This window comes from Bombyx mori, chromosome W, assembly GCF_030269925.1.
Source record: "Bombyx mori chromosome W, ASM3026992v2".
Taxonomy (NCBI): domain Eukaryota; kingdom Metazoa; phylum Arthropoda; class Insecta; order Lepidoptera; family Bombycidae; genus Bombyx; species Bombyx mori.
The window spans coordinates 8,685,485-8,696,540 of NC_085135.1; the positions used below are offsets into that span (position 1 = coordinate 8,685,485).

An 11,056-nucleotide genomic window follows, 5' to 3' on the forward strand; every position below is an offset into this window, starting at 1 on the left:
TTATGATCGCCGTCGAGACGTGATCAGTGAAGATGTTTATGGATTCGACGGTGTCCTCGGGGGATGGAGTTGAATCCGGGCCGCAAGGGAGGATTGGTGGAGCGGTGTCAGCTAAGCACGTGCTCAGCTTCTTCCAATCCACCATGGTCCTCGTATCTGGTTCGCGGTTAAGTGGGCGACCGAGCTGCATGACGACAGGTCGGTGGTCTGAGTCGAATTCTGACATTGCCTCGATGGAGCGCAAGCGCAGAGTTACGTTCCTCAGCAGTGCCAGATCTATTGTGCTCGGACAACGCGCGGCGTTGTACGGATAGCACGTGGGGGTCGGGGGGTTGAATATCTCGAATGTGAGGTCGTCTATGAACGCGTCGAGACGCCTACCGTTCACATTCGTACGATGGCAGTTCCACCTAGTGTGGTGGCAATTTAGATCGCCTGCCAGAATGACCGCGTCCCCCATACCGAGCAGTGTCTCGAGGTCACTGCTCAGGAGGGGTTTGTCAGGGGGGAGATAGACGGATGCGATGACGATCGGCTGGTGTCCCGTCAGCGCGATGCGGCACACTGACGCCTCGATATGTAAGAGCGAGGGAGTATCGAGAGGGACGCAGTGCAGGGCCCTCCTATAGTAAATGACAGTCCCGCCCTTGGGGGCGAAGAGTCTGTCATTCCTAACCATGACGTAATTCGCGACTTTGGAGTCGCGACGCGAGGGCTTTAGGAAGGTCTCCTGCACCAGAAGGATGTCGATGAGATTTTCGCGTAGAAACTCATAAACCTGGTCGCGCTGACGCGCGAGTCCGTTAGCATTGTAGAATGCTAACTTCAAAGAATGGGGTATTAGTCTCGCGTTGTACGCCATCGATTACCGGTAATTTAAACCAGCGTGCGCTGGACGGACTCAATGACGTCCATGTGATCGAACGTCGCGTATATCCTGTCTTCGGCCGTGACCGCCCTGCGCATGGCGTCGGCGAACGAGCGCATGCGGTCGATGTTAATCGCGGCGATGTAGTCGCGTATGATCGAGAAGTCGTTTGCGTGCGCGGGACCGGGCGCGGGCGCGGGGGCGGGGCGCGGCGCGAGCAGGGGCTGGGGTGCCGGTGGTTTTCCTGCCAACGTGAGCGGCAGCGGTTTTGCCCACGCGGAGACGGTGGGCACCGGTGCCGGCACGAAGGCAGGTTTCGGCGCGCGGGGCGCCGAAGTCTTTGGGCCGATGGTTTTCGGTGGCGCGTTGGCCAGACTCTTCCGCGGGGCCTTGGGGCATCCGCGGTAGTTGGCCGTGTGGCCCTGCTTTTGGCAGAACACACAGCTCGGCGGTTCGGTCGCTGTCTCCTTGACCCGCGAGCAGTCGGCTGTCGCGTGGTCGCCGAGGCACTTAACGCAACGCGGACGCGCGTGGCAATTGCGTGCGGAATGGCCGTAAAGTTGGCAGCGGTGGCACTACCCGGGAGTGCCTTTTTTGTATGGGGCCTCGACGGTGACCCCGGATAAGCCGCAAACGGTGCGGAGGCTTGAGGCAATTCGTTTGCGTTCGGCGGTTGGTTCTACCACGACGAGAACCATATTGTACGGGAACCTATCCCGACCGCTGTGCATACGGTGCACACTTATGATCGGGTATGCCTGCCCAATTAGGTCTTCCTTAATTAGCTCGACGTCGAGCTCCTTTGGTACTACGCGGAGCTCGCGGTCCTCCTGGAGTGCATAGGTGTGGTAACCTATGCTCTCCTTTCGGAGGTATGAGGTGAGGGCCCTATGGTCGCCCGGCGTTGCGACCTTAATCTGGATCCCGTGCGCGAGATTACGCGCTTGGGAGTAATTTATTTTATTGGCCGCAAGGGCCTGGGATGCCCCGTTCCACGCGGATTTTTCCCGTAGGATTACGGGCGGGGGCGCGGCGATTTTACGGACGGGCGCGGGTTTAGGCGACGGAGTTGCGCGGCGGGGGGAGTCTGGTGAGACCACGACCTTGGGTCGCGACTCGGTCGCGGCCTTGGGCTGCTTCGGCGCCGTGGACGGTTCCACGGCGCGGGCGCGTTTTTTGCCGCGCGCGACGACGGTAGTGAACCCATCCGAGGGTCCGGGTTCCGGGCCTGCGGCCGACTCAAACTCCATCTCCGACTCGGTGTCGGAGCCGGAGCCTGATGCCGCGCAAGACGCGATCGACGCGGGCGCGGGGGTGGGGGGGGACAGCGGCGAGTCGGGGATGTTCGCGGCGGCGGTGAACGGTGCGAGGGACTGTGATGCTAATTTGGCTTTGTGAGCCCTAAATTGAGTCATAATGTCCGGGCAAAACTCCCGGACGAAAAGGACGAACATGGCGGGGTCGTCGTCCGCCATGGTGGTTGTGCCCAGGGGGGGCGTCCCCGGGACTTAAAGCAACTCGCCGAAAGGCGAGTCCCCTGAGTGGGAGTTTAAACCCCCTGCGCTGTACTTGCCAGCAGTGATTTGCAGGGGGGGGATGCCTATGCCGTGAAAACGGCAGTCAGCTGGGATTCGGGTGGAGAGTTTGGGAAGGTGGGGCCCCACTGGGCTGTGAGAATGCCACAACAAGCGGTGATCGCAGTGGGGTTTAGTCTCTAAAGAGACTGTTTTGCACGCCGAATAACTAAATAAATTTAATATATGTATAAGCTCGAGGGTAGACATTATCTTGCTGAACACCAAGTAAAACGAAGTCACTTTTTGATTCCTGATTTAATCAACAATATGTTATCTTAACAATTCACTTTAACACTTGTCCAACTTTAACCAGTACGTACAACAGTCACTGAATCACACAACGTAACACGGATATAGTAAGTGCACCAGGCAAACGCAGTCCAACGAATGTTCATTGCGAGGCACATACCGCCTTTTTATACTGGCCGGCACAGCTGGCTTATTTATGAGTCACTTCTGTTGCACCTGTTGTTTATGAGTCGAATGACACGGCCGGCGCACCTGGCTTGTGTGAGTCACTCCTATTGCACGTGCTAAACAGAAATATCATAAACGCCGTCACGGCCATACTGACGTGCGCTCGTCCTCGTGCGCGCATTCTTATGGTATGTCTGTGAACAACAAACGTGTTCGTTCATCCTGACATTAACGGATGCAACTTAAAACGTGGTCTATGATATTAACAATCTAGTACGGTTAGGTCCGCATAATTCTTCAGAAAATCCTATACTGGCTATAAATACTGACTGCTTACATACCTGGGCCAGTTCATTTAAAACTCTTCAGGTATGTAAGTATGTCCCTTTTAACTTAAATCGGAATTGTTATCCCTTCAGTTTTTCGAACTGGACCGGATAATGCTAGACCGGATCGCAATCCCTGTAGCTAATTGTTGTGGCTAGTCCGGATGAAAATCCCTATAGCCAAGCCATTGGACCGGACAGACCCTTCAATGACTTCACACTTTTTTTTTTTTCTTTTTTTTTTTTTTTTCTTTGCTAGTCCGGATCAACATCCCTTTAGCCAAGTCGTTGGACCGGATACACCCTTCAACGACCTACATTTTTTTTTTTCTCTTTTTTTTTTTTTTTGCTAGTCCGGATTAACATCCCTTTAGCCAAGTCATTGGACCGGATACACCCTTCAATGACTTACAATTCTTTTTTTTTTTTTTTTTCATTTTTTTTTTCTCTCTCTTTTTTTTCACTATGCGTGTACGGTAGCATTTGTTGAAACATTTCTTAAACTAGAACATTTATACGGACTTTCTTCAGAAATAGTGCGAGACCGACCATCGTTTTCTACATTTCCAACACCTGCACCCGAGGTGCCTGACCTAACAGACATTGTATCACTACCCACAGACATAGTATCGCTATTTGCGGATAAAAATGTCGCTTCTATTGTCAGTGATAGAGTCGTCATCATTAAGATCAGCTTACTTAACCCATCTGTGTACGCCGTCACGTCATCGTCACTATAATTTTCAGAAATTTCTAGTAGGCCTGACGGGCCTCGAGGTACTTCGCGTAAGTTTTCATGGGGAAATTTGTACACTAGAACCATTTACATGTCTCAACTTATACCTATCGTTTTCCAAAACTGCAGTAATGTTTTTTTTTTTTTTTTAATGATTGAAAGATTACTGGTGGCCCGGAGCCCTTTCCAGCTTCACCAGGACGGGTGGGCGAGCAAAGGCTCAGCCAAGAGGGGTGGGATTTGCTAACAACTGCCCGAGCGCCTCCGAAGGAGACCTAACAACTCAAGAGCAATTGCTTCGCGAATGAATCTACTACCGGATCGGAATCGCGACCCACTGAGAAGATCCGGCGAGAAACTCAGTGGGCTGATGCATGGGTTAGGTTGCACGTCGACCTCTTTGTAGAGTTCGACAAGTACGGTTACCGGGGTTCCTCAGCCTGCTCCTAGTGTTAGAGCTGAAGGTATCTAATGCAAGAGTTATTGGATCTGATGGATCCGTAAGGACGTGTCTAGGGTGACGACGGTGACTTGCTCCTGCGTGATCCGGATTCGGGGTGCAGTAATGTTGAAGGGACCTTTATATTTTCGGTCTAATTTACGAAAACAAAATCCCCAGCGGAAAAGAGTTTGACTTTAGCTTTGCCTCGACTAAACCAAGCTTCTCTTTGTGCCCTTTTTTTATGTTTTGTTGTCGCAGGCCTTTGACCGTGCTAAATAAATAACTAATCTAGAGGGATTATCATTCTTGAAACTTTCGATATTTCAAGTGAACTACCCTGAAGGGCAAACATCTATTCTATTAGAGTAAAGCCTGTTACTCGACAACGTGTACTATTAAGGGAGAGTTGAATATCCCCTTACTGCTGTTGCCATGATTGGTCCGAGTTACTTTCAGATCAAAGAGTGACTTGTTCATGAAACCGCTTACCACTGAATAAGTTACTATGGCTTTGTTCTATAAGACTACATTCTGACCCTGAATAGAACATAAAGGGAAAGCCAAAACCACTTATCTGTAACACACTGAAGCTCTGGAACACACGTTGACGTCTCTGGTTGGACCTGCCACAGCACCTGGAGCAGTGACGTTTTTCTTCTTGTAGCGCATGAAACACCCAGAAGCTACATGGCTCGCATCACCGCACACGTAACAGCTGACTTGCAGGCGAGAGCCGGGCGTCCACGGATGAGGAGGTTGTTCAGGTTTTGCTGGAATATCGAAAAAAATTTGAGAGCAGTATCTGTCGCAACACCCTTCGGCACGATGCCCAGGTTTTCCGCAGAAATGGCAGCTTCCACGGAAAAAAACTTCGAGAGCGTTTTGGTTCTTTATCAGGATCTTCGTTTTTTCTTTTGAGGGTAAAGCCACGTAATGTGCGAAATAGATGATTTTTGGTGGTAATAACGACAGAGTTCAATTCCCGACGGATTCTTTCATCACACTGCGACAGTATTGATATAGCAAATCCGGTGGCTATTTGTTCTGGCACATTAGCGTCGAGAATCTTCTTTATAAGTTGCCATAGCCGGATACCGGCTTCAGCTGGTCCCTCATTGCTTTCCATTTCAAATTTAATAACCAGGTCGAAGTGGTCTTCCATCATCATAGGTTTAGAGAATTTTGTCAGCATCTCTTTAATAGTAGGCCAGGATATCTTACCAGGCTGTATTTTTGTGAGGCAAGTAGCAGCTCGAGCCTTAAGCGAATGTGTGAGAGTCAAAATTAAATCTACACCATCCAATTTCTTCTGTTCGATAATCATTTCGCTCAGCGTACACCAATTTACAACATCAGCCTCCGGTTCATCCGGGTCAAAATTGACCAATGTGGTTGGTGAGCTCTGGCTAGGTCGATAAACTGACATACTTTCAGTGATTCTTTGTAACATGGCTTCCATCCCAGATGAAAATAATGACATTTGTTCAAACATCATATTGTTGGCCGAATTATTTCATGACTGCAGTGGAGGTGAGTCCGACACTTCTGATATAAGCTCGAGGGTAGACATTATCTTGCTGAACACCAAGTAAAACGAAGTCACTTTTTGATTCCTGATTTAATCAACAATATGTTATCTTAACAATTCACTTTAACACTTGTCCAACTTTAACCAGTACGTACTACAGTCACTGAATCACACAACGTAACACGGATATAGTAAGTGCACCAGGCAAACGCAGTCCAACGAATGTTCATTGCGTTTTTTTTTTTTTTTTTTTCCTACCTATGCTGATAGCCTTGAGAGGCTATTTCAGCTTCGCCCTAACGTTAGTAGGTGAGCTCGCGGGGCTCAACCGGAGAGTTGCTAACACTGACCCTAGCAAGAGCAGTGCTTCGCAGAATCTACCACCGGATCGGAAACGCGACCCACTGAGAAGATCCGGCGAGAAACTCAGTGGGCTGTGTCTATGGGTTAGTTCGCTCGTCGAGCCCTTCGTCGCAAGCGACGGGTTCGACGAGGACGGTGACCGGTGCTTGTGGTGCCTAAAAGCACCGTTAATGAATCAGGAGGATCCGTAATGACGTGCTTTGGGCGACGTCGACGGTTTACCATTCGGTCTACTGGGTCGGGTATGTAATTTCCAGCAGCTACGATGAGAGGGTTCTCATGTCGTGCCGCCTTCTCAAAATGGCGTAGCGATGCCGACTGTAGATATTTACTAAATGAGTCGAGCTCCAGGTCATCGTGGAGATCCACGTTCCTAAGGAACCAAGGCGCTCCGATGGCTATCCTGCAGAATCGTGATTGAATAACCTGAAGGGATTTCAAGTGGGTACGGGCTGCGTGAGCGAACACTACGCTTGCATACGTCATGACGGGGCGTATACAAGTTTTGTAGAGAGTTACCTTATTGCGGAGGGACAGTTTGCTTCGACTACAAAGCATTGGATAGAGTCGTCCTAGAATAAACGCGGCGCGGTCGCGTACCGTTTTTATATGGGGACGGAATGTCATCCCTCTGTCGAGGGTGACGCCTAGATATTTGACCTTCGAGACCCACGGTATGGGCTGGCCAAAGAGAGTGATGGGACTAACGGCGGAGGTGTTTGCGCGCCTACTACGGAGTGGGATGCTCGAAGTGATGTTCGGAGGGCGACCCCTTTTGAAGAGCACCGCTGCGCTTTTCGTGGGGTTGATGTCTATTCACCACTTCCGGAACCACTGTCCCATGGTGGCTACTGCGATCTGGAGTCGCCGATGAAGCAGCGACATCTTCTTACACGAGTAGTAGATAGCCGTGTCATCGGCCAAGAGCGCTAGATGGGTCTCCGGAGACCGGGGTATATCATTGATATACAAACTAAATAATAACGGGGAGAGCGCGGAGCCTTGCGGGACTCCGGCGGTCAGTTGACGGGGACGAGAACGAGTTCCCTCTACTCGACATCGAAACGAACGGTTCGACAAGAAGTCTCGTATGATGAGCACGAGTCTGTCTGGCACTCCCATGTTGTACAGTTTGTAAATTAAACCGTTGTGCCAGACTTTGTCGAACGCCTTCGCGATGTCGAAAAAGAGGGCGCCGGTCGGGATTTGTTTACGCCTATTTAGTCCTATCAGAATGTGCTCCGTGAGGCGGTGCACTTGTTGTACGCACGAGTGTTTAGAGCGGAATCCGAACTGTTCGTCTATGAGAATTTTGTTCGCGGTAACAAAATCCCAGAGGCGTTTCCTAAGGAGCCGTTCGTAAATTTTTCCTATCGTCGGGAGGAGACTAATCGGACGGTAACTAGATGTTTTGTTTGTCGGTTTGCCCGGCTTATGTATACCGATAACGTCCGCTTCTTTCCACACCGCGGGAAAGATGCAGTGCGTCATAGCGGCATTTAAAATTGTAGCCAACATTGCTATCAGTTGGACTGGCAAGAGTTTAAGCGCGCGGTTGTGGATGCCGTCGGAGCCAGGTGCCTTCCTAGGTTGGAGGTTGTGGATCGCGTCTCTAACTTCGTCAGTGGTAATGGGGGGTAACGCGTCCGAGGGCGGCAGGGAAGCTCTGCGCTCGACCTCCCTGTCGACTAACTCGGTGTGTTCGGGGGCCGCGTGTTGAGTGCTGGTGGTGCACTGCTCTTGCAGTGCATCGGCCAGCAGCTCAGCCTTGTCATCGTCATCGAATGCCGGTGGTTGGCCTGAAGGGCGTATGAGGGGAGGCATAGTAGCGGTAGTTGTTCATTGCGAGGCACGTACCGCCTTTTTATACTGGCCGGCGCAGCTGGCTTATTTATGAGTCACTTCTGTTGCACCTGTTGTTTATGAGTCGAATGACACGGCCGGCGCACCTGGCTTGTGTGAGTCACTCCTATTGCACGTGCTAAACAGAAATATCGTTAACGCCGTCATATGAAATGGATGAGTGATAATGAGTTGGCGTTACGAGTGCACAACAACAAGCTCGAACTGTTTTTGAGATTCAAGGTCGCGACGCCAGCGACAGCGCGTCGAGAATGCACAACAATGTCGCGATCAATGCGACAACGACAATGTCGGGCAACTCACAACTCACGTTCGCGACGGCAGCGACAATTTTTCACAAAAACGCGTCCGGACCAAATGGTGTTGCAATCGGAACTGTTTTTTGAATTTTAATCAATAAATGACACAATGCTAAATACGAGCAAGCTACTTTTATAATCGTTCATGTTGTTTTGCAATAAAAGTAACTATATCAAAATAAGGCATTGGATGTGTTATGTTTGTAAGTAAGTATTCACTTCAGTGTGTCAATAAACGGTGAACGCAACGTACGTGTCTATTATTTACTAGTGGCGACGAGGAAAAAAAAATCAATTTGTGGCTTGTTTGTTTCTTGTTTGGACTAATTAAAATTATATGAACATAATGTCGGTGGGACAGTTGAAAGAATTCGCGGTAAACAGTGGAAACTGGTCCTCATATGTTGAGAGATTGGAAATGTACTTTTTGGTGAATAAAGTGACTGACGATTTAAAATTACCCACATTAATTTCCATTATGGGTGAGGAAGCGTACGATTTATTATCGACATTAGCCAGCCCTTCGAAGCCGTCACAATTAACATATGCTAATGCTGTGGCGATGTTGGCAGCTCACCTGCAACCGAAGCCCTCAATCTTGGCGGAAAGGTACAAGTTTCGACAGCGTCGGCAGCTGAATGAGTCAATAGCTGACTACGTCACAGAATTAAACAAATTATCAAAAAATTGTGAGTTCGGCTCGTCGCTGGATGAAAATCTGCGTGATCAAATGGTTTGTGGATTAAAGAGCGAAATCATACGGCAAAGGTTATTTTGCCGAGGAGAAATTAGAATATAAGCGTGCAGTTACGTTAGCTTTGTCATTAGAAGCTGCGGAGAGGGATGCGATTGCAGTGGAACGTACGCCAATTGAGGAAGTTAACAAAATTAACTTCAATGAATGTTCAAGATGTGGAGACAGGAGACACCGAGCAAACGATTGCATATACAAAGAGAGGCTATAACTATATACTTAATCTATTTCCTCGAATCCATATCTAACTGGTGGCTTGCGTATTCTTACAGGACGTTCACGTTTGGGTGTCACATTTTCATTGATACTCTTACCACCAGTACTACATGCTCTCTTGTCTATCGGCACAGCGGGTCTCATAGGGCTGCCACGAATAGGCGATACAGCATCCTGTGCCGGTGTGCTATTTTTTGGTGGTGAACTGGCAACGCTGGGCTATCAAACTATCAGCATATGACTTTGAAATCGAGTACGTTAGGACAGATAAAAATGTAGCCGATGCACTTTCACGGTTAATCGAGTCTCAAAAAAATGACGTAGCTTCCGAGGAAACAGACTTACCCGAGCAAACCTACTTACACTTCTCAACAGAAGCTCTGTTAATAGATTATAATGTTCTTAAAAAACAAACTAGTAGTGATCCAATCTTAAGTCGCGTGTTAAGTTATATAAGGGACGGATGGCCCTTAGACATAGAAATTAATGAATTAAAACCATATTATAATAGGAAAAACGAACTTTATATTGAATTAGGATGTATAATGTGGGGTCATCGTGTGGTTATACCCTCTTCATGCAGAAACAAAATAATAACGGAGCTTCATGATCCGCATATGGGCATAGTAAAAACAAAATCGCTAGCACGTAGTTACGTTTAGTGGCCGGGAATCGACGAAGCGCTCGAGACGGAATGTCGCGCTTGCACCGTGTGTGCTGCCGTCGCAGACGCACCTTCTACACACGCGCCCCGCTCGTGGCCCTGGCCCTCACGCCCCTGGTCCAGGTTACACTTAGACTTCTTAGGCCCCATAGGTGGAGTCACTTATCTAATTGTAGTGGATTCATGCTCCAAATGGATAGAGGCAATTAAAATGCAGAGGACAACGGCACAAGCGGTTATATCGGTACTGCGGGACTTGTGGTCAAAATTCAGGAATATCAACGATACACAAACGTCAAAGTGACAGAATGGCCGTGTCGTGGTTGACGACTTTTAGTAATATTAAGACGGTGGTTTTTATTATTATTTTAAATGATGAAATGTTGTTTTGATAAATATCACAAAATGAAGGGTAGACTCCGTAACGCCACAGTTATAAAATGGCGGTACGTGGACAGAGTCGTGGCATTCGTGTCAGACAGTGATTCCGTCCGTCTCAGCAGCGAGTCTCTGACAGTCAGTCAGTCGGTCTGTCGGTATGTGCAACGAAACTGTCGGTTTATCCTGTCATTGTGAAAGTTGTGTGTGTTGAGTTTCAATAATTATTATTGAAAAGTTTTATTGACTAAACTGAGTTCAATCGAATACGAGCGATGACGAAACTACCGCTTAGCCATCCCCGCCGCTGCCGCCGACACCAGAAGTGGGATCAGGACTCTACTCTCACTGGCGTGACGTGTTTGAACATGTTCGAAGTACAGCAAAAAAAAAAAAAACATGATGCAGATCAGAATACTAGTAGTGATACGCCACAAGAGCGTGAATACAGCATACGTAAGTCATGTAATAACGTCTCTGTTACCTCGATGGAAGATCTGAGCCACGAAGAAATCGTCACATCTTACGTTCTGGCTCATGTTGCCCAGTTTGACTGTCGACTTCATCACATGGCATTTACTAGCGGAAATACAACACGTAACAAGCTATTGCAAGAAATTAAGGC

At 48.6% G+C, this 11,056-nt stretch overlaps 1 protein-coding gene across 1 annotated transcript; it reads left to right on the forward strand.

Moving 5' to 3' along the window:
• Positions 1 to 1,216: 1,216 nt before the first annotated feature.
• LOC134201743 (uncharacterized) lies at positions 1,217 to 8,506 on the forward strand. The gene is made up of 3 exons (XM_062676991.1): positions 1,217 to 1,272; positions 1,882 to 2,211; positions 8,305 to 8,506. The coding sequence occupies exons 1-3, from the start codon at positions 1,217 to 1,219 to the stop codon at positions 8,504 to 8,506; spliced, it is 588 nt and encodes a 195-aa protein (XP_062532975.1).
• Positions 8,507 to 11,056: the final 2,550 nt, after the last annotated feature.